This window comes from Gadus chalcogrammus, chromosome 6 (genome assembly GCF_026213295.1).
Source record: "Gadus chalcogrammus isolate NIFS_2021 chromosome 6, NIFS_Gcha_1.0, whole genome shotgun sequence".
NCBI classification, from domain to species: Eukaryota; Metazoa; Chordata; class Actinopteri; order Gadiformes; family Gadidae; genus Gadus; species Gadus chalcogrammus.
In genome coordinates, this window is record NC_079417.1 from 19264869 (window position 1) to 19288451 (window position 23583).

The window sequence follows — 23583 nt, forward strand, 5'->3', positions numbered from 1 at the left end:
ATTCATACATGTTTCACACCGACCTGTCCGTCTTTGAACCACTGGGTCTTTGGTTCGGGGAACCCTTTAGCAAGGCAGGATAGAGTCAAGGTGCCATCGATTCGTACTTTCTCTCCGTGGCCACCGAAGTTCAGGGCTGTTGAGTCTCCCTCAATTTGTGGCGGCACTATCGCAAGATAAAAAGATAAAACCACAGCTCTTAAAAAGTCCAATCCAACACACACCTTGTGAGTGAGGATTGTGCAATGAAGAACCCCCTCAATAACAACACTGCTTCTTTGCTTCCTGTGTCTCACCAAGCACTCTGAGGGAGTAGTGTTTGTGGGCGGAGCCAGCGGGGTTGGAGGCGCGGCAGGTGTAGAGCCCGGCGCTGTCACCCTCGGCCGAGCCCAGTCGCAGGGCCTGGCCGCCCTGGGTGTAGGTCAGCCGCGCGCTGGACACGATGGGCTGGTTGTCCTTCAGCCAGGTGATGCTGGGGGCCGGGGAGCCCTGCACATCGCAGGGCAGCACCGCGGGGAACCCCAGCACCACGGAGACCTCCGAGGTCCCGTCAGGGCCCCTGATAGAGGGCGGCGCTGGCGGAGGAGGGCCAAATGGGACGTTAACGGTTGGATGGTTTGGAGATGTGCATGTTGTTGTTTTTTGTACTAATCTTAATTTTTTTTTTTTATGAAATTGGGCTATTGGGCTGGAAATAAAGATACTCTAAACACTGCAATCAAACACGCGGGATTGTTTGGGGGAAGCGCAGGTTTTTGCAATTACAGCAATTTCTGCAACCATTTAGTGTGATTGGTGTAAATTGGTGCCAGGTGACGCGTGAGGTCATCAGACGACGGGGAAGGAGAGGCGGCCTTACCTTGCACAGTGAGGCTGAACTGGCGGGTCTGTGTCCCCGCGTTGTTCCTGGCCAGACACTGGTAGAGGCCCTGGTCCCGCAGTCTCACAGACTTCACCCTCAGGACCTGGCCTTCCTCAAGGAACTCCACGTGGGGGTCTCCGTCCCGGGAAAGCACCCTGGAGGGACCCAGGCGGAGGGAGAACGCATTGTGTTGAGGGACTACTAATGACTAATGACAAATGACACATTAGTCTGTTGATTACTACTGTCATTTTTTAATTGCACTCAATAAATCTATAACATGACATCATCAATGCTAAATGACCATCGTATGCCGTCATTGATAATTTTTTAGGCTAAGGGATGTTTTCCAGGGACGCTTGCTTTGGTTAATAAAGAAAGAAAAGCAACAAGATTAATTGAATCGGAAACAGCAAAGAAGCATCCAGATACTTCTAATGCTCTATCTGTAAGCAGCAAATGTTTAGTGTTGATACTTAAAAATAACAAAAACTATAAGAAAATCTGTGTTTGTGATTGATCTATTATTGGTGTATACATTAATATACACTACATATAGATATACTATTATAGCACTGGATAACTGACAGGGCAGAGAAGAAGTCATGTGCACAGATGAACGGGGCCTATCTGTATTCTCACTCTCCGTCCCGGCTCCACTCCACCCGGGGCGCCGGGCGCCCGCTGACCCGACACGAGAACTCCACCTCCTGGCCCAGCACCACCGCCAGCTCCTGCAGGCGCCGCGCGCCAGAGATCTCTGGGGGAGCTGCCCCCACACAACCACGACGACACACACAACATAGCGACACGCGCAACACAAAGACACACACAACACGACGACACACACAACACAATGACACACAGATCAGTGGCACTCAGGAGACACACCAAGAACATACATCAAGTGGATTCTGTAATTTGCCTCAGATGAGGTATGTTCTTGTAACAATGGCAGGGCATAATAACATAGTATGTTCTTAATTCAACTTTACCACTAAGACACATCATCTAATTAGCTGTTTTGTTTTTATTGTTGTCCTGAGCTCACCTTGCACCACTATGTTATAAGCCCGCCTGGCTTCGCCCGCGGTGTTCTCTGCGGTGCAGGCAAACTGCCCTCCGTGCTCCGACTGAACCCTGTAGATCCTCAGCAGCCGGTTCCCGTTCTGCAGGTACACCCCGGGACTGTCCACCTGCGAGCCCACCAACATGGTCCACAACATCCACACTGTAATCAGCACGGTGGCCACTTGGGGGCATGGTACAGCCACAAGTACACAGTAGTACAAGGTACCGGCTTTCTACCATTAATAATAATACATGTGTGGATGGAGCAGTGAGGGATGACGGCATAGTGCTCACAGAGTGTCCATCTTTGGTCCAGGTGATGGATGGAGAGGGGATGCCAAAGGCGTCGCAGCCCAGAGTCAGAGGCTGCTTCAAGGTGACAGTGAGGTTCACAGGCTTGCCGTCCTCAGGAATCTCCGGGGGAACTGGTTAGACAGAGGAAAGAGAAGAGATGGGGGGGGGGGGGGAGGGGTCACTTCCCTTTCATGTGTTTGTTTAACTGTGGCTGTATTGCGAGTTCTAACATTAAGCAAGTGAGTGAAGGGATGAAAAGGGATAGATAGGTGGCGACTGGACAGAGCGGTGAGTCGGTGGATTCTCACCGTTGACTTTCAGTCTGGTTTTCCTCTCCACGGAGCCGGCGTCGTTGGTCGCCACGCACTTGTAGTCCCCGCTGTGGCCGGCGGACGCGGCGCCGATCAAGAGGGATCCGTCGTGGGACTGGGAGAACTCAGACTGCTGCGGGTGAATCTCCAGTCCGTTCTTGAACCAGCGCACCCTGGGCGCCGGCGAGCCTGTCAGAGAAAGGAGATCTGAGGGTCGAGGTGTCCCTGAGCAAGGCACCTCACCCTAACTGCTTCCAACGAGCTGGCTGTCGCCTTACAGTGCCGACACCGCGTCGGTGTGTGACTGTGTGCCTGAATGGGTGAATGTTGGCAAGATTGTGAAGCGCTTGGAGTGGCCACTGGTTAGAAGAGTGCTAGATAAATGCAGTCCATTTACCGTTACATTGACCATTTTGACATGCTAGCCTGGCCTCGCTGGGGAAAGTGACCCTCATCGTTCCCCCGTCTCGATAGGAAAACTTTGCGGGCCCAGAGCCCAGACTGAGAGGGACGGAGGGAGAAAGTTCTCTGGCGGCTATACATCTATCTGTTGGACATCAGGTAAGCCGGGGATGCCTTGCCAAAAGAGTCGCAGAACCCCGAAGCTCTGGGCTCTTCAAGGTCAGAGTCACTCACACACTGGCAGAAGAAAGTGATACACAATGCCAAGCACATCTATTGGTTGGATAGCAGCTTTAAAGGGCCAGCCAACCAAACGACATAAGATCCGATGAAATTGTTTCACTGTTACCAAATTTACAATCCTATGAGTACAATCCTTTCAATTTCATATTCAACAGTGCTAAAAAATAATCACAAAGTTGGCGTGGGTCATAGCCAATGGGATAACACGATAACCCCTTAATTCTTACAACTCTCAGCCCCAAATTTTCTTTTCATCTCATAGTTCTGAACCAGGGGGCTCACTTACTCTTTAAAGGGTGATTGGACCATGCCATTTATGACAGAACATGCCTTGGGACTGGTGACCCAAGTAGTGGAGTGCTGGGAATTAACAACTCATGCCGCACTGGGCCAGTCACTGAGGGTGTGGGGCTGGGGGTGGGGTGGGGGGGCTCAGCAGATGTGGTCTAGAGGATTACCAGGGGGGGAAAGAGCGGGGGCCAGGGGATGACGAGCGCCACGGAGCAGTTATTTGGGGTGAAAAGGTAGTGGGATGAAATTTTAGCTGCCAGGGCCAAAACGAGTGGGACTGCAGAGGGATGTGACTACCCTCTACAGATAGGAGCCATGAATGATGTGTGCGTGTGCGTGTGTGTGTGTGTGTGTGTGTGTGTGTGTGTGTGTGTGTGTGTGTGTGTGTGTGTGTGTGTGTGTGTGTGTGTGTGTGTGTGTGTGTGTGTGTGTGTGTGTGTGTGTGTGTGTGCGCGTGTGTGTGTGTGTGTGTGTGTGTGTGTGTGTTTGTGTGTGTGTCTGAACACACGCATGGCTGGCATTATGAAGGAGAGGGGTTTCAAAATGCCACAGCTCTGTCTATTTACAGAGGCGCTATATCCATGTACAGCAGAGTAGCCCATTGAAACTGACCCCCCCCCCCCCCCCCCCCCCCCACCCCCCAGATGTATCCCTCCCGCAACACATGTTTACAGTTTAGGAAATCCTAATCAAATCCATTATCTCCAAAGAAATGCGTACATATGGTGTGCTTTCGATGTTAATGGAGATCATTATAGGTGTTTTAAATCAATTGCAGGGCCCTGACACAGTCTGAGATTACTTTGTCCGTGTGTTTCCCCCAAGTTACTGCTTCCACAAAAACAATAGTCTAAATGCTCTCCGTGTTTCAAGGCCGTCCCCCCTTCCCTGTCACGATACTTTCACCGGCGTCACCAGAAAACGGGTCCAGGCTTTTGCCCAGAACCAGGTCGAGTTCATGAGTCTTAGGCCCAATCACATTTCTACCCCTTACCCCTTCCCCTTACCCCTCCCCCTTGTTTTGAAGGGGAAGGGGTAAGGGGAAGGGGTAAGGGGTAGAAATGGTATTGGGCCTTAGTATCTCCACAAATGAAGAGAAAGGGGATCTGGACCAACCAGCCACCCAGTCCACCAGCCAGTCCACCAGCCAACGCACCAGCCAGTCCACCAGCCAACGCACCAGCCAGTCCACCAGCCCGTCCACCACCAGACCAGTCAGCCAGCCATGCAGTCAACCAACCAAACTCCCAGCCATCCAGTCAACCAGCTGGCCAGTAAACCATCAACCCAGTCAACCAGCCAGTAAACCATCAACCCAGTCAACCAGCCAGTCAACCTCCTATCCAGTGAACAAGCCAGTCAACCAGCCTTTCAGTTAACAAGCCAGTCAGCCTGCAGGTCAACCAGTTGGTCAATCGGAGAGACCGCCAGCGGGACTGGGGCAGGGTTGGGCAGCAGTCGGTCTGATGTTCTGATTCCCTCTTAAAAGAATCAAAGAGGTGATCTGCTAACCTGCTACACTAACACAGCCAGCCAGCCATCCAGTCAACCAGCCAGAGCTCCAGACAGTCAGCCAGGCGGGCCGTCTGCCCAGCGTGGAGACAGATAGACACGGGTAGGTCAACATGCCTGAGTACCTCCACCAACCATCTCAGAGGGGATCTGGAGCTGGAGTTCTCTGATACAGCCAAACAGTCAACAAGCAAGCCGTGCAGCTAGGCTGCCCAGCTATCTCACTGGCAGGGGTCAAAGAGGGCGGGGGGGGGGGGGGTTTCTCTTCCTGCTCTAGCTGGTGCACCCCAGACATCGTGCTCCATTATCTGCCTGTGGCAGCCTGTAATTAGGATTCCTCTCCCGGCAGCAGGCCCCGGCACAGGAGAAAGCAGATGTGGCGCGCCGAGGCAGCCGGCAGAATGATGTTCCAGCTGTTGCAGCGCATAAGCTGTCCCAGTGCCCCTCCCACCGGCGCCCCCCGGTCCCCGCCTTCCCAACCCGAGCCTGTTACCATGGAATTCCCCCACACAAACAACACCTATTTACAAGCCGTGTCGAATGGCGGCTCCTAACAGATAACTGAGTAAACACGAGGGGCCCCTCACATGCACGCACCAAGTTGCGCACATTTACAAATAATTGCAAGTATGTTTAAATATCTCGAAAGTGGGGATCCTTTGCAGTGTTGCAACGGATGGAAATGTTATCTTTCAAAACAGATCGGATAGCAAATGGCTTTATATACTTGGACAACAGAGAGCCTTTGAAAGCATTAGTGTTGTTTTTATTGTGCAAAAAATACACTTTGTTTATAGAGTACCAAAATTAATTCCTCTGGAAATAAAGTAGCTCTCAGCAGAACAATCTAAATCATGAGTGAAAATGCCACGTAAACATTACGAAACAACCCTGCCACCATTCAGCTCTTTAATCCAACCAATCCAATTAAATTAAATTGTTTCTACCCTTGTTTACCACACACTCATACCTTGGGCGTCGCAGCGGAGGATGACCTGGGTGTCTGCTACCTTCTCCATCACGGCGTCGCCGGGCTCCAGGAAGGACGGGGCCTCTGGAAAGGAACAGGTGCGGCAGAAGGTTTACTGTCAGGCTACATAGGAAATCATCCAGCAGTAGGCGACAAGAGAGCATTGAATGAGAGTGCAGGACGCTTCTGGAGGGTAGTGTGTTGACTGTTCAGACCAATATCATTATATTAGATTTATTTACTCAACCTTATGTATAAAGGTAAGCCTCTTCAGGCTAGGCACCTCTTTGTGACCTCTCTGTGACCCATGTTTCTGTCCAATCTTGATGAATTAAGCGAGGGTGAATGGTGGTCTCTATTTGCAAGGACAACACGAATCACAGGTTCCTGAGTGTGTGTGTGACCCCAATGCACGGCGATTAACCCTAAGCATGTGCTTCTGTGAGTGAACGCCCTTAGTGAACAGGTTGACCTCAAAAGGTCAGAGGGTACATAAGGCCACCATCAGGTGACCCCTAGTCTCAGTAGCAGAATACAGGGGTCACACTTGAGTGTGTGACAAATCATTGCTAGCGTCTCAATCCAGCGTCATCTTTCATCTTCCCTGTCGTTTGTTGAGCCAACAGTCAACTAAACAAATAGCACAAATTACAGTGCATAAATATTGTCTTGCATAGCTGCCACTGAACAGGGATTTATGGGAATTAAGGACTTCTAGTCCTTCTGCAGTGTCTCCTGAGAATGCACGACATAAAACTCAAAGGAAGCCCAAGGCCGAGACACAGTACTGGCTGGAAGAATACGATTAGTACAAGGATTGGATTCCATCTTGACATGGATGCCTATTAAACCAAATGCATTCATGCCGAATTCCAGTACAGTACAATACAGTCCGAGCCAATGGATTTAAGGAATGTATTGATTCATAAAATCTCAGTTGGGTGTAGGGCTGCAAACTCTGCACGCTTGCTAACTCACAGTCTCGTCTGGTCCACTGAGTGTCTGTCTGTCATCTTTCAAGCACGTGTCCCCAGCCAGCCAGCCAGCCAGCCAGCCAGCCAGCCAGCCAGCCAGCCAGCCAGCCAGCCAGCCAGCCAGCCAGTGAGCCAGTCAGCCAGCCAGCATCTCTGCACCCAGAGTAAAAAACAGAAAGCCAGGCCTGATGGGCCAGATGTTCCCCTACGAAATCCTACTGCTTCTTGCCGTCTGTTTCCTCTTCGTCTGTCATTGTGTATGTCAGACCCCCCCAACATCTCCTCCCCTCCCTCCCCCCGGCCTCGCTGCCTGCTCTGCCTGACTCACGACCTGGCTTCAAAGGGGAACCACTAAACAAACTCAAACCACTAAACAAACTCAAAGAATTACCCATTGCCTCGGTGGCAGCCTGTTTCCACCAGACCCCCTCGTAAATACTGCTGATTAGTTAAGGCAGAGATAAGTGTACGGATATAAGGAAACGGTGCAGACTTTTGTTCAGAGCTCTGTACAGGGTTTAGTCCAGACTTCAGTTGATCAGTGCATGGTGTGGGACATGATCCTGTACAGGGTAAGGTCCAGACTTCAGTTTAGTGATCAGTGCAGGGTTTGGTGTCGGGTTAAGTTCAAGGGTTGTCCAGGGCTTCGTTTAGGATTCGGTTCAGGTTTTGGTGTCGGGTTAGGTCCAAGGTTTGATCCAGGGCTTGGTGTAGGATTTGGTGCATGGCTTGCTACAAGGTCTAGTGTAGGGGTTGCAGAAAATACTCACTGAGAACCTCCAGTGTGACCTCCAAGGTGTCCTTTCCAGCATTGTTCTTGGCCACACAGCGGTAGGTGCCCTGATCAGCCAGAGCGGCATGCTGGATCCTGAGGGGACCGCCGTCCTCCACCCTGACTGGATTACCATTGTGGAACCAGCTGATCTCCGGACTGGGTTCTCCCTGGACCACACAGGGCAGAGTCACCGTCTGGCCGATCAGGGCTTTAAGCAAGGAAGGACCCGCCAGGATTTTGGGCTTAGCTGAAGAGGAAAGGACAAACACCAAGCCAAAAGACAGATCTCACCACTTGCTTGTGATTCACTCCTTCCCCTGGCATCTTGACGTGTCCATTACAGAATCTAACAAGCATGACACCATTCTGTTTAAAGATCTTGTGTGAACAGGGATCCAGCGCTTTACCTTGGACGTGTAAATTGTAGCTTATGGACACGTTGCCCGCTGGGTTCGCCGCAGTGCAGGTGTACAGTTTACTGTCGAGCAGGCGCACGTCCGTGATCTTAAGGGAGCCTGAAGGCAGAACAGTGAACCTGGGGGGGTCAGGGGTCAAGGGTGGTTGGACGAAGAAAACAAAACACTCAATCAGTCAGGGGAGCAGCTTCACATCTCCTTGTTTGTGCGTTGTCCTGCACATTTTGAAACATTTTGCACCATGACGAAGAAAAGTTGAGCCGCCAACATTAAGTTCCTCAAGGAGCTTTCTCTTTTCTCTTTTCGCTCAGGGTGATATAATAATAACAATTATAATGGAAAAGTAATTGTTTTTTCTCACAAATTGGAAACAGCTAATCGAGAATGGGCCCACCCCCCCCCCTCACTCCCCACATTGTGAGGATGATTATGTTTACACATCACACATCACCTCAAAGTGATGCTCAGAGATCCGCAAAATTATTGATAATTGTGTGTGTGATGTGTGGAGATGAGCTGAAATATATTTCAGGCAATTATATAAATTGATTACAGGTTTAGATTTATTCCATGGGATAATATAGGTCTGAGACTTAAAAGGCTGAAGTGAGGTAATGCGAGCCGCCCCAGAAGCCAGCCTCCAGCTGTACACATTCATAACATGCGCTAACCTAAACACAAACTCTCTGATTTATCAGAGATAAGTGGGCCTGCTAAGCAACTGAATGATAACAATAACACGTCCATTCAAGTGGAACAGAGCTGGAAGCACAAAGAGGTCTCTATTTCAGCAGCACGTGTGTGAGTCCAGGCCTCACCCCCTCAACCCATCACCCACCCCCCCCCCCCCCCCCCCCCCCCCCCCCCCCCCCACCTCTTAAACAGCCTCGGGAGAAAGTAAGCGTCTGAAAATATCGCTGGGGCACCAATGACCGCCCTGCCAGTAGCAGGCTCAGTCTCCACAACCTCCTCCTCCCAATTAAGACCAACACACGAGGACAGAGCAGCACCCCCGCACGCACACACACACACACACACACACACACACACACACACACACACACACACACACACACACACACACACACACACACACACACACACACACACACACACACACACACACACACAGAAACACCCCCACACGCAGAAACACACACACACACACACTCTCTCTCTCTCTCGGCCATGAATCTACCCCCTGTGGTGCTGCCACATTGGTGTCAGGTCAACTGTGTACACAGCTTTTCATCCAGAGGCTGACTGGGACAAATTAGCCCCATCACTGTGGATCTGGATAAGACGTATCAACGACCTAAAGTAGGCTAGCTCTCTGTCGCCCTGCCTCGGTCTCTCCACGCCTTCTAAATCCCCTCTCTCTCGCATTCTTCTCTCTCATTCTCTCTCTCTCTCTCTCTCTCTCTCTCTCTCTCTCTCTCTCTCTCTCTCTCTCTCTCTCTCTCTCTCTCTCTCTCTCTCTCTCTCTCTCTCTCTCTCTCCCTCTCTCTCTCTCTCCCTCCCTCAGCAGGGGGATTCTGTATTCACCCAGGCGTCTGATTGCTGAGGTTGAGGCTGATCATACGGAGGGGGGAGAAGGGGTGAGAGGATCTAAACCCGACCTGACCATATATGTAAAGAAGGGGGAGTGGATGGCGGGGGAGGCCCACTGAGAAATATGCTTTCCTCATCAGGAAGGTTCTAGTAAAACAGTCAACATGTTGTTTTATGGGCGGCGGTCGGCCCCCAAGCAGACAGGACTTGTATCCCTTCCTCTGTGGGTCAGCTTTCCTCCCTTCTTCCAGACATGACCCTCCCCCCCTCCCCTTAGCCCTACTCCTTCTCGCCTCCTCCTCCCCCGTCTCCCCTTTCCATCCCGGTCTTTCCCGTCCCTACACCGTGTATATCTGATCTCCCTGGATCTACTCCCCCCCCCCCCCCTCGCTGTCTGGTCTGGTCCCCTGCCCCAGAGCGCCGGTCTATCATCCATCAGGAGTGTGTCCCCAGCTAGCCAGCCAGCCAGCCATTCAGTCAGTCAGTCTGTCAGCCAGTCAGCCAGCCTGTCTGCACCCCGAGTAGACCACGGAGAGCCCGGCCTGGGGGACCAGATGTTCCCCCTGAAAGACCCCACTGCATCTTTCCTTCTCTCTGCTCTTTGTCTCTCCCTGTCTACCCTCCCCTCCCTCCCCCCTCCCTCCCTCCCTCCCTCCCCCCTCACTCCCTCCCCTGCCTGCCTCCCTACCTGGCTTCAAAAGGGAACCACTAAACCAACTCCAACTGTTTACAATTGGCCAGGATGGCAGCCGGTTCCCCTCAGACCTTGTAAACACTGCTGATTAGTTAAGACAGAGATAGGGCAGTGTGGTGAAAACAGTTTGTGTTGGTTTTAGTGCCTTCCCGCTGTCCTGTGATTGGTCCTTACCAGGCGGTGACCGGGGGGATGGGCTGTCCGTTCCTGCTCCACGTCACCAAGGGAGACGGGGTCCCCTGGACCTCGCAGGGGAGGACCACCTCCCACCCCACCTCGGCAGACCTCTGGACCACCGTGTCGTCATGGCGACCCGCACCGTTGATCGTCGGCAGAGCTGTGAAGGGTAAGGGGGTGAACCCGGGCCGTGTCAGTCCATAACCACGTCCAGGACGCACGTCTTATTTTGTTTTGATGAACAACGTTAAAAAGAGGAAAATGTGGAGTCAGAAAAAGCCGAAAGCGGCCCAACAATAGACAATGGGCCAGTGAGTGCCTCTCCGAGCGCTGGAAAACACGTGTGTTTGGACGAGTGCGGCCGGTGTTTGCGGTCTCACTGTTAACGCTGAGCTGGATCTCCCGGCTGGCGTAGCCCACGGGGCTGGTGGCGGTGCAGATGTAGAGGCCTGCGTCCTGGGCCGTGGGCCGCGGGAGGTGGAGGTGGCCGCTGGGGTCCGTCTGCAAGAGGGAGCTGTCTCTGGGGAGAGGCTGGCGTCCCTGGGAGGAGAGGAGGGTAACTTGTCAATTTAGATAAATATGTTTATTAATAGAGCCAAAGAGGGGTGCGGGGAGCTAAACCAGAATAGCACATTAATATAAGCTTAGGGTTGGAGCTGAGTGGATTCCAACATCATCCTTCTTCACCAAACACACACACACACACACTCACACACTGCACACAGAGCTGCACCCCCCCCCCTTCTGTCCAAACACACAGTCACAAACAGTCACACACACACAACCAGTCTCAATCACACACGCGTAAACACACAACACGCACATACACAACGTCAATCACACACATAAACACACAACACGCAAACACACAATATCAATCACACACACATAAACACACAACACGCACACACACACACACACACACAATATCAATCACACACACAACACACACAACACAAAGCAGTTCCATCCCACATCCCCGTGATCATAGCCTGCTGTACACAACTGCTTTCAAGCACATGATTGCTTCTGCAGATTGTCTCTGAAATGTACCTCAGCCTCCAGGGGATCAAACCAAGGCGCTTGAGTCCATAGCTCCAAACCAACGCAGGGAATTTGCTCGAAACAAAACGGTGTAGTGTATTCCCGGTAATGGGGAGCGTATGCGTGTGTATTTCTGTGTGTTAACATTGAAATAACTATATAATGACCATATGTTTGTTCTATCCATGGTAACAATTTCATACTTGGTCGATCATTTGTGCCAGACGGTGTAACGTGAACTGGGGATCCATTTTTAAGCCTCAAAGGTTTTGTTGTGGAACTCAAAGTTAGTACAAAATGTACTAGAAATAGGCTGGATCGTATTTAGGCATAATTGCTGGAAATTAGTGATTAGGTTTCACACATGATGCATTTCCGATTAATAAGCTTTTGAATATAACCATTGATTATATGAGTTTCCTTAACTTAAAGCCATTACTAACCTTTTTACCCATGTGTTAGAAAACTGTTCCTTGCCTTATGTGATCACTTGGCAGGAATGTCAAAACCAGGAACTGGAATAGGCTCTAGATCATGAGTTGGGCTTGTTAGTTTCAGTTTTCAGTTGAATTGTGCTTATATTTCTGAGTAATCCACTTAATACTTTAAGGTCATGTGTGATTGTTGTAATTTTGGATCCATTTTATAAAGTGCGGGGCATTCATGGTGATTGACGGTCACAGACAAATAAATGTCAAACCTAATCACCGCAGCAATCTGCTGCCGGAAAAGCAGAATTAACGCTGTAATGGCGCATGAGTCTGCAATGTTACAGCCCAAACGGATGTTATGAGGCACAGATTCAGACAGAGTGTCGTCCTACCTTGGACCACACGACCGTGGGTCTGGGAAATCCTGTGGCCTCGCATGACAGCGAGACGGCGGCCCCCTCGTTGGCGATGTAGTGGTACGGCCCGGTACTGATCTCCGGTGGAACTAGGGAGGGAGAGGCTCGTAAATACAGCTGTTCAGGGGGACCCTGAGCGGGGAGCTCAGCCTGTACTATCACAAGCGGGTTGGAGGGGAGCGGCGTCATGTTCAAGGCCTCTCTGCTTTATTACAAACCGATGAAAAAGTGTAATCCTGGCCGTCTGTCATTACAGGCCGGTGAAGAGAAAGAGGCCATTCATCAAGGCGTAAATGGAACCCTCTCACTGGGAGGCAGGTGGGGGGGCTTATGGACCCGTTTATGTCCTCTCCTTTTTTCTCCTTGTTCTTCTTGTTCTTCGTCATGCTGAGTCAGAACGATCTGGAACAGTCTGTCCAGCCCCGGCCAGTATACATGCGTAGGAAACCCTGTGATTTACTGATATAAGAAGCCCTTCCACCAAGCCTGCCTTGCCCTCTACACACACATTCACATTAGTTAGCCTCATAGCAATTGCCAAAGTAATATTTTAAGAATTCATCTTGTATTTAGGGGTCGAATAGAGTCAAATAGCTGAGGCAGATAGTCATTTTGGAATTTAAAAAAGCACTTTGATTGGCTTAGAATGAGGCACAGTGAATCAGCAGCCTCATAGCAATTATGCTGCCGATTTTTGGCACTTTCTGAGGCTTCAACCCGAAGCAACTTTCAAGTGAGGTTGACAACAATCAAAATTTAAGTAACTTATAATTCTTTATTATCTATTATAGCAAACTAACTGTGACTGACTCTGTACAGAGTGTAGTCACTCTGTACTGACTGACACTTATATTTTTAAATGCTCCTGAAAACGATGAACATCCTCATCCAATTATTAAAAAGAATTATATATATATATAATTTTCTTTCTTAGAGAAGTGCATGATAGTCACATCTTAGCGATGCAGACATAGCACATCTCCCATAAGGAATATAACCACGGCTACCACTGACAGAGAACCTATCTCCCACACAGACAGCCCCAGGGCGCCCAGCGCCTCACCGTGGACCTCCAGGCTGACCGAGATGTTCATGCTCCCGGCCACGTTGACCGCGCTGCACACGTACACGCCAGCGTCCTCCGGGCGGGCCCGCTCAATGTTCAGACTGCCGTCGCTCCTCAGGAAGGTTCTCACGCTGGCCTCCACCTGGGGAATCACGTCACAATACACCATCACCACCACGGTCCGACGACCAGCACCGCACACACACACACATCCACACGTTGATTCATGTTCCTCAGAGTGTACGATGCCCCATCTCACCGGCGTTCCGTCGCGTGTCCAGTGTCTCTCCGGGAGGGGAATTCCATCCAGGAGCATGCAGGGAATGCTCAGAGACTGACCGATCCCCGTGGTGATGAAGGGGGCACCGTGGGCCAACAGAGGCGGTTCTGCAGAAAAAGCAAAAGGGCATCTCTGGAGAACATGTGTCAGGACTGAACTCCACAGTTGTATCCACTTATCAGCTAGGGGAGGCATCATCCACCAGCCTCATTCTTTACCACAGTAATACAGGGACAAAATCGGCCTACCCAGTCCCGTGACTGTGATCCTGGCCTCCGTCTTGATGCTTCCGAACTGGTTTTCAGCCTCGCAAGTGTACAGCCCTTCATCGTCCAGCCACACACCTGAAGTTCAACACACAGTCGAGCCCAGTCAGTAACAAGGATCTATATTTCACAACAACACATAAATGTTGACGGCCTGGAGGCAAAGTGCCACGATCAATCAGGAGTGATTCATAATGACATAATGGCAAGTGGCGCCCCGCTGATCCAATATGCAGCGGTTTGGGCGCTGCGCTGAAGATGGAATCCCAGATCCAAACACAACACAATGGGATTAGTGTGCTGTCCCGCTGGGCTGCACAGGCGCCCGGCTCCAATCGTTTCCAGCGTGTCTAAGCCGACGGTGGTTACGCAGTTCACTCAGCCTTCACTCTTCGTATTTAGATGCTACGGCTAGTGTTGGAATAGCTAAACGACAACACGCATAAACAAGGCAAACCGAACCAGATGGATGGATTAGGACAAGGGGAGAATACAAAAACACAGAGCGGGGAGGAGAAGGACGGAGGGATGAGGGAGGATAACTAGTGGACTCTATTATTATACGAAACACTGGCAGGTAGAAAGGAAAGCCATCTGCAACATGTTGAAAAAATTAGGTCAGCCGTCAGCAACAGATGGGGAATTGCAATAGAAGCAGTACGGTTTGGTCTCTGACAATGTATGCAAACATTTCTGTTATTCTCTGAGATGCTCTAACACATGCTATAAACATGTCTGGGGCGTACAACACGTCTTTGTCGGTGTTCAGCTTTATATAAAAAAGCAAGTGAAAATAGAGTCTGAGTGGGACTTTTGAAATGAGACCAGTGATAATTCAATAATGAAGCAGATCCACAATGTAAACAACAGGACGTCAACCGGTGAAACGACGGCTCAGTTTAGACTGTCTTAAACTTTGTTGTTCCGAGATTGTATCCCTCAAAACGTCAAACTCCACACCCCATCATGGCCAATCATATCCAGTTATATCCGCTCCATCAGTAGAGCACTCACTGGAACTAATTTGAGCGGCTTAATGTCTTCTATATTTATATATTTATGTATATTTAAACCCACTAGAATGTTGATCATGCTAGTAATGCCAGTGAGACTCGCGGGCGACCACTAATAACGGTGTTTTGTTTCCGCGCCGTGCCACGGCACCGTGTCACTCAGGATAAATGGAGAACTCACTCTGAATCACAAGGTTGTTCTCCTCTGGCCGCAGGCTCCCGCCGGGGCTGGAGACCTTCGCTGGGATTGGTCGGCCATCTTGTCTGCGCCAGGTCAACGTGGGCAGCGGGTGGCCTCGTGCCGCACAAGCCAGGGTTAACTTCTCCCCCACGCTGGCGCTGATGTCGACCGGCGTCTCGGAGAAGGACGGAGCCACTGTGGGACGGAGCGTAGGAGGGTGGAGGAGATTAATGACGCAGCGGAGAGGTACCATTGACAGGCAGACCGGTCGTTTCTAAACAACACCTAGGATGATATTGTATTACAAGATATACTGATTGTACCGCATCTGTTTATTTGTTTAAAGAAATCCCAAAGTCATCTAAAGTACATTATGCAGTTTGCAGTTTACTGACCGCAATGTGTATCACATTGTGTCTCCTTTGTAAACATACATTTTTGTTTGCCAGAATGCTAAATCCTCTTCAACCCTGCATAACATATGTGATAGAGCGTTATTCTAAAACCAATACAACGTGATAGCTACTGCTGCATGGGAACGCCAACCAAAGGTGCTTCTCTCACCTCCCACCTCCAGGACCACCCTGGCGGAGGACGTCCCGGCTGAGCTGCGGGCCACGCAGCTGTACTCCCCTCCATCCCCCTCCTGGACCCCCGGGATCCGCAGGGTGCCACGGGAAATATCCTGCTCAGAGCCCACCTCCAGCCCCTCTGCAGACGCACACACGGTACAACACATGCAGCCATGTTCCCCCAGTCTCAATCAGGACACAACGGACAACGCTGTCTTTGCATTCGGAGCGAGAGTTTCAGAAGGTGAGTTTACGGTGGGGCATTCACCTTTGAACCATTGGAAGGTTGGAGGAGGGGAACCTGTGGCGTGACACTGTAGGGTAGCATCTCCCCCGACGACCACCACCACCACCTGCTGAGCCACCGAGATCCTGGGCGTCTCTGGGGAGGGGGAGGGCGGGGGGGAGGGGAAAGTGAATCACTCATTCACTCTGTCCTAAGAGAGCTCCGTTATCGAACAGACTGTCCAGCTCGCCATTGTGGCACAGCACCTTCGTGGTAATACAGCTTTCCCAGAGATCCATTAGATGAGGCTGAGTTCCCCCGAACCCCTGCCCCCTACAACTGCAGCTGCCCGGGCCCCTGGTAAATATAGAAACAGTCGAGTGACATTTCCAAACACTCTAAGTTTGTGTTGTGTGTACGTTTTTGAGTGTCTTTTTTTTTGTGTGTGTGTGCGTGTGTGTGTGCGTTTGCATGTGCGTTTATGTGTGTGTGTGAGGGCTGGTGTCCATCACTAGCTTACGTTGAAGGTCTTTATTTCTCCTTCCTGTCTTGGGCCTTGCAGCCGGAGCAAGAGCTCAAGTTCAGAGGTAGTTTATTGAAGCATGGATGGTGAGAGAAGGCCACAGCCGTGAGGCTGAAGTAAAGCCACTTGGACCGTACGTCCACTACATCATATTAAATACTTCTAAAATGGCATAATAAGCGTAAAGTATCAGTTGAATATGATTTAAAAAAAATTATTCAGGAGGTCATATCTGGAACCAGTTCTAAAGGTGCATTCACACCCATACATACAAAATCAATGCAAAGATGCACGAGAGGCGAATTTTCGCATGGCTTGTATGGCACGATACAAACAGCCTGCCGCACGTGGAGTCCACATGATTCTATTGCGTTAACGCACGTCGAACTTTCCCACGAATATCGCTTGATGCGTTGTTGTGACAGCCTATCAGCGTTCACTCCCTGCAGTCCAGAATGAACCGCATAATGGAGGAGAAAGTGCTTGCTGCCGTTTGCAGACTCCCGGAGCTCTATAATATATATATAATATAATATAAATTAAAAAGTCAAGGCCAAAAGCTGTGTGCACTTTCGGATGATATTATGAACCCATAAACGACTGTTTTGGGTTCTCCGACGTCACTGGTACTTCAACAACAAGTAAAGCCTCGCATTGGTGGTCTCGGCCAAGGTTGAGAATTCATTGGCTGAAAGAAACGTTGGCATTCACAAGAGGTAAGTCCCTCCTCCTTCCATATTCTCCTCCTCCAAAGTTTGAGCAATCGAATACTGGCAGTAAAACAACACGCTCAATCTAGCAGGTGAAGGAATATTGAGACGCACCTGAGTAGGTGAGGGAGACAGACTTTGACGCAGTCCCAGCCTCATTGGTTGCCAGACACGTGTAGTTCCCAGCATCCTCTGGGACAGTGCCGGTAATGGTCAGAAGTCCATTGTGGTGCAGTTGCAACCTGCAGTGAGCAAGACAGGAATGTTCCATGGAAATACTATTAAATCATTTATCTATAATTACACGTGCAAATGTCTCGGTGAGATCTTGTTTTTTATTTTCAGAACTATTCTTGGGGGTATCAAGTATAACAACTAGAAACTTTAAAAAAAAAAGGACTTTAAATGTGTAACGGGTAACCAGACACTGCCGTGTTAGACGGAGGAGGTCGGCACGCGGTGATGAAAACAAGATCTGTCTGGATTGCGGCGTTGCTTAATGCGCCGGCTAAGTGGAATCGAATGGCTCTCAGAGGCTCTGCGGGGCCCCGGGCACTGAGTGCGCTCCGAGAGGGCTCCTCACCTCGGCCCATTACTGAGGAACGTTGTTCCATGGCTCCAGAAGAGCCGGGGGGACGGGGAGCCGGAAGCCCTGCAGACCAGGCGGACCTCGCCCCCCAGGGAGAAGGCCTGGGCCGGGGGGCCGACGTCCACCGACGGAGCCTCTAAAGGGGAACCAAGCAGGGGGGAGACAGGGGAGGGGAGGGGAGAGCAGGGGAGGGGGGGAGATGTCTGATGACTTAAGAACATGTCTGTATGATGTCACCCGGAACACCCCCCCCCCCCGCCCCTCAGTCTGAGGCTAATCGTTTCGTCTGTACACACGGTGAGGAGTGAAGAGGCTGAAGTCACCGGTTCCCAGACACACCGACAGCTGTGCTTTTTTGGGGTTTTCCTTCGCTCAATTTCCCTTCTGTTGTGGAACATCTGAACGGGGGTTGCCCACCATTTAAAAAAAAACATAATTTCTAACATATATCAATTCCCGGCTGTTTCACAGAGCATGTTCTGAGCAGCTCGCACACTCCAGCTCTGGCAAATCACAACCAGATGGCCGAGCCCTGAAGGAGGCGCCAGGTATGCGTCAGTGCTCTAGCAGATGAACCCCCCTTTCTCCGCCATGAGCGGGACGCATCCTCCGTCCCCCTGAGTGAGGTACCTGGGACGCTGAGCCACACGGCGATCCGGGAACTCCCGTGGGTGTTGGTCGCCACGCAGAGGTACTCCCCGGCGTCCCGGGGCTGCACCCCCGTGATCTGCAGGGACGTGTCAGTGGCCAGCGCCACCCGCCCCGACCGGGCGTGGACGGGCTGTCCCGCCCGGAGCCAGGTCAGGTTGTGGCGCACGGTGCCCTCCACGCGGCAGGACAGGATGGCCACCGCACCCACGGAGGAGCTGACGTTGAGGGGGGCGTGCAAGACCGGCGGCGGCTCTGAGTGGGACGGGGACCGGGACGTCAGGGGGAAGCAAACAAACAACAAAAGAGGACAAACGGCTGAACGGTTGTCTAAATAGTTTACTCACGATGCTAATGTTTGGACGGGCACGTCGGGCTTCATAGCGTTACGTGTGAGATAAAGACTTGGAGCGTATTTCAAAGCTGTGGGTTGGACTGTGATGTGTTGAAGGGAGTCAGAAGGGATGAGATGCACACTATGTCTGTTTATGGAAATCACTGACGTTATCTATCTGCCTGTCCTCTTGTTTCTTCCTGCTGAGGTTTCCGAATATGTTTATGCACGTTTGTGTGTGTGTGTGTTTGTGGGTGTGAGCATGAGCATGTGTGAGCAGCAGCGTGTGGGTATGTGTGTGAGTGTGTGTGTGTGTGTGTGTGTGTGTGTGTTTGTGTGTCTGTGAGCATGAGCGCGCGCGTGTGTGTGTGTGTGTGTATGAAACATACCTCTCACAACAAGCTGCGTCAGGGCGCGGCCCTCCCCGGCGGTGCTCTGTGCGACGCACTCGTACGGGCCTTCATCTTCACCAGACGCTTGGGGAATTTCCCATAATGCTTTGCCAGAGGCCCTAAATATTGACATGGGATTGAATTAATGGCTGTTGCATGAAAGCTGGAAACTGATTCGGATTTTTTATCACATCTCATTAGCGTCACTTGTACACAAAGACCTGATACATCGTTTAGACAAGTTTGCTTCGCTTTAATGGGTAAACATGAGGTAGATCAGGACAGAGACGGTAATGGAGATAGAAAGAAGAGTTGTTAATCTTTTCAGATGAGCTAACTGAATGTGTAATGTAAATAGAATGAATGTGTATACATCACAATGGAATGATGAACTAATACCCATGTGTTCGACGCAACTAATGCTTCTCAGACCCACCACACCATAAACATGCGAGACAACTTGCCGAATGACCTAATTAGACTTTTACAGCTGGCAATAATACATACAACAGAGTGCAATTATCGAGGTGTAAACCAGAGTTCTAGCTGGCTGGTAGATCAATGAAGAAACGGACTCACTGGAAGAGTTTTTCCTCGCCCAGGGTAATCCCACTTCTGGTAAAGCGTAGCCTATAGGGAATGTCGCTCTCAACCCAACAGCCAATCACAGTGCGCTCCATGAAGAGGCTGTTGACTTCGTCAGGCATGCTCACAGCTGGGGGATCTAGGGAGGGGAGGATAGCAGGGTAAGGGTCAGGGCGTGAGATTAATGATGTGTGGAAGACGCTGGAAAGTGTCCGTTTGTTTCTCCTGTTGTCTTGCCTGGAATGATGTTGGTGTAGGAGACGCTGGACAGCCTCTGGAAGCGGTATCCCGCGTCGTCCTTCCCCGTCGCCTTGATGAAGAAGCTCTGGGACGGAGTGCGGAACTGAGGAAGGCTCCAGAGCCCTCTGCTGCCCAGGTCAGAGGGCAGCGGGACGGGCAGGGTCCGCAGTGTCCGCCCCGCCCCCGAGACCAGCTCCACATGACTCAGATGGCCTGGGGGGTCAAGCCCGGTGCACTTCAGCAGGATATGGGCTGGAACGCCTGACGAGGTTTGGAAAAGAATGAACATATTGGAGGAAACAAGTCTCAAGACTCACTTGTTCAGAGTTCCCCTAGACTCTGCAAAATAATTAGATGAAACACCAAGATCACCTTTTATTGGCCTTTCTCTGGTTTGGTTGAACTCAGAAACGTAAGCGCTGGAGAAGCCGGCCCTGAAGTCTAGATTGCTCACACCTGTGACCCTCAGGGTGTGGCGGTCGCTGCAGCTGGCCTGGACAGATAAATAGCATCAGTCGGGCTCCCTTCGGTTCCACCTCACCTGCTGAACCATCACACATGAACTCTGGAAGGGAACGGTACCTTAAGAGTCCATGCCCCGGGACGGGGGAACTTGAGGTTCACGACACGGGCTGAGTTGGGGATGTTTAGCAGTTCTGTCAATCCTTGGTCCAGACCAACAACGCGGCCTGGGAGGAGATCAGCAAGAGGGGCGTTAGCAAAACAAAGAGCGCTCTCGGACGTGTAAGAAAACATCGGGCTAAGGATGCGGCGCGTTTAGGAATAAGGTATAGATGTGGCCGTGCCAAAGGGGTCTCTGAGCTCGATCTGCGGAGTGGGTCCGCTGAGCGACACGGTCACCTCTCGGAGGCTGGGGTCAAAGGGCACGTCCCATTTGTTCTCCTGAGCGCTGTCGTGGTTTGAGGACAGCAGGTTGACCTTCAGCGACTGAACCGTCTCCTCCACCCACTTCAGAACCTGGTAGGGAGGGCAGGGGAACAATGTGAGGAGCCCTGCTGAACTGGAGCGGAGGAAGCCCAGGTTGGACTGGACAGACAGCTGTACATACAGGTGGCCAGAATTGACATGGAGGGGGGGGTTACAGTTAACCCCCCTGACCCTCCATGATATATTATTGATACAACCCCCGCCTTGACACACACACGATCAGGCACACACACACACACACACACACACACACACACACACACACACACACACACACACACACACACACACACACACACACACACACACACACACACACACACACACACACACACACACACACACACATGCATACCCACACGCACACATACACACACACACCCACGCATACACAGAGGTATTCCAAGAGGGAATATTAACGCTTAACAAAGGGAAAGTGGAATAGCTCATCTGTCAAAATGATAACACACAGTTTTCTGGCCACTTAAGCATGAATTCCCAGCAGAGACTTCCTCATTCTGGAAACTTGTCAGGCAGGGCCGTGTTCATGAGTCACATGGCTAGTTTCTTGGAAGGGAAAATGGTGATGGATGGAAGTCAGTGTGTGCGGGGGATGTGTGTGTGTGTGTGTGTGTGTGTGTGTGTGTGTGTGTGTGTGTGTGTGTGTGTGTGTGTGTGTGTGTGTGTGTGTGTGTGTGTGTGTGTGTGTGTGTGTGTGTGTGTGTGTGTGTGTGTGTGTGTGTGTGTGTGTAGGTGTGTGTCTGTGTCTGAGGGTCTGTGTGTGTCTCTGTGCTGATGATGCGACGCAGAAGACACACACGTATATCTTCCACATTACCACCCACACTAATTCACCGGATCAATTGGAGCGAGCAGGCAGGGCCATTTCCACCCTGCCGCCGGTGGAACGGCTGGGGCAGGCCAGCAGACGGGCGGCGGGCTCGGACACAGAGGAGATCACTCCCAAATGAAAGTCATTATCTTCCACTCACAGGAAAGATTACCCAACGCATGAAATACTGGCAAGCGGCATGATTATGTTTTATAGGGGGAGCAATCATCACTTTGTGCGAGAATGATTTTCTCCCAGTAGCAATTACAAAACAATATTTCACAGTGGAGAATTTCAGCTTGCTGAAGATCCTTTCTGACCCCTTGGGGGCCCTACTTATTCATGTTTATACAAATTGCAGAAAGATTTTTCCTTTGTTTTGGGGAGCGGGAGACCTGCTGCGAAGTCCCCTCATACTTGGTTTCAGCGGTCACCCAGGGACCAGAAATCAAACTCACAAAGTGCTTCCCAAGCACCCGCTGCCAGACATTTGCTTTGCTTTGACCTCATCATCTAAAGTGCAGGGATTACGGCTGTGTTGGGCCCATTAACAAAGTAAACTCATCAAAAAAGCATTACATTCTCTGAGCCACGTCCAGTGCCAACACTCGTTACTTTATTCTGGAAAAGAGGAGGGAAGTGGGTACAAGTAATGTAGTGACTTTGATAATGTAATTAGCAGGCCTTCCCTTCTCCTTGTATCCACTGGGTGCTGACAGCGGCCGGTTCCTCTCTCCTGTTTAACAACTGGAAACAGCTGTAATGCCTGCCACATGTGCAGCCATCCTCGCAAGAGCAGGAAACTGCTCTGGGGTGACCTACATCTGCCCAGGCAACGAATGGAGTGTCTGTTACATCCCCTCCGCCCCCCACACACACACCCTTTATCCCACCGTGTTAACCTCCCCAACGACCCCTGGTTAGAAGAAGGACGTAGATAAGACCCCTGTAGGGTCTCTGAGGAGGAGGCGTTGGGGGGGTCAAGGTGAACGATCTACGATCTCGTGAAACCTCATCCAGCGTGTCTCCGTCGACCGGGGGACTGTCTGCATGGGCCCCGCTCTGACTATTCTGGGAATGATGAAAGAGGGGATGTGAAGGGAGGGTTGAGCCAAGGCTCTCTGCTGCTGCTCCTTCCATTGCTACCGGAAGGGCTGGATGTCTTTAAGGGAGTTGGGGCCTAGTTGGCTTAGCTGAGGAGGTAGAGCGCGTTCACTTGTAACCTGAAGGTTGCTGGTTCAATCCCGGTCCCTGGGCAAGGCACCTAACCATAACTGCTCCCGAAGAGCTGGCTGTCGACTTGCATGGTTGACTCCACTAAATAATGGAAAGTTAGAAAGTGGGGAACTATGAGTATTTTTTGGGGTCATTGACGGTTTTAGTCGGCATTGTCCCTGATTGAAGATGACTATCTGTTGCACCAAGGAGCAATTGGCAATTTTCTTCCAGAAGGACCTCTTGGTCCCATCAGCTGGCCCACCTGCCTAGCCGGTCCCTGCTCACACAAACCCACTGGTTTCCCACCACCTGCGTCTTCTGCATGTGGGCGTTTGCTGGCCGCGGTGCCGATGCGCTGAGGGTTCACGTTCGCATAGTGCTGGCCAGACTCAGATCACTGACAGAGTTTTGTTTCTAATTCAACAAGCAATCATGGCTGAAGGCTGACCTCGGCAAGGGTGCTGAAATATTCTGCAGGATGTTTTCTTTTAAGTAGTCAAAGCTGGCAGCGGGCAGGATGACGAGG

General features: G+C 51.0%; 1 protein-coding gene across 1 annotated transcript in view; it reads right to left on the bottom strand.

Moving 5' to 3' along the window:
• The window catches only part of hmcn2 (hemicentin 2), a 61852-nt gene that overhangs the window by 30185 nt on the left and 8084 nt on the right, over nt 1-23583 (bottom strand). Inside the window, exons 5-32 of the mRNA XM_056591590.1 lie at nt 20866-21037; nt 20642-20748; nt 20432-20552; nt 20057-20320; nt 19814-19958; nt 19232-19353; nt 18491-18763; nt 17855-17996; nt 17386-17513; nt 16081-16194; nt 15805-15951; nt 15241-15435; nt 14029-14124; nt 13760-13887; nt 13498-13642; nt 12411-12523; nt 10924-11083; nt 10541-10703; nt 8113-8240; nt 7701-7952; nt 5957-6040; nt 2536-2727; nt 2228-2358; nt 1914-2058; nt 1505-1631; nt 860-1017; nt 297-575; nt 24-166 (exon numbers count right to left, since the gene is read on the bottom strand). Of these exons, the coding sequence (XP_056447565.1) occupies nt 24-166; nt 297-575; nt 860-1017; nt 1505-1631; nt 1914-2058; nt 2228-2358; nt 2536-2727; nt 5957-6040; nt 7701-7952; nt 8113-8240; nt 10541-10703; nt 10924-11083; nt 12411-12523; nt 13498-13642; nt 13760-13887; nt 14029-14124; nt 15241-15435; nt 15805-15951; nt 16081-16194; nt 17386-17513; nt 17855-17996; nt 18491-18763; nt 19232-19353; nt 19814-19958; nt 20057-20320; nt 20432-20552; nt 20642-20748; nt 20866-21037 (4374 nt within the window). The remainder of the gene's footprint in view (nt 1-23; nt 167-296; nt 576-859; nt 1018-1504; nt 1632-1913; nt 2059-2227; nt 2359-2535; nt 2728-5956; nt 6041-7700; nt 7953-8112; nt 8241-10540; nt 10704-10923; nt 11084-12410; nt 12524-13497; nt 13643-13759; nt 13888-14028; nt 14125-15240; nt 15436-15804; nt 15952-16080; nt 16195-17385; nt 17514-17854; nt 17997-18490; nt 18764-19231; nt 19354-19813; nt 19959-20056; nt 20321-20431; nt 20553-20641; nt 20749-20865; nt 21038-23583) is intronic.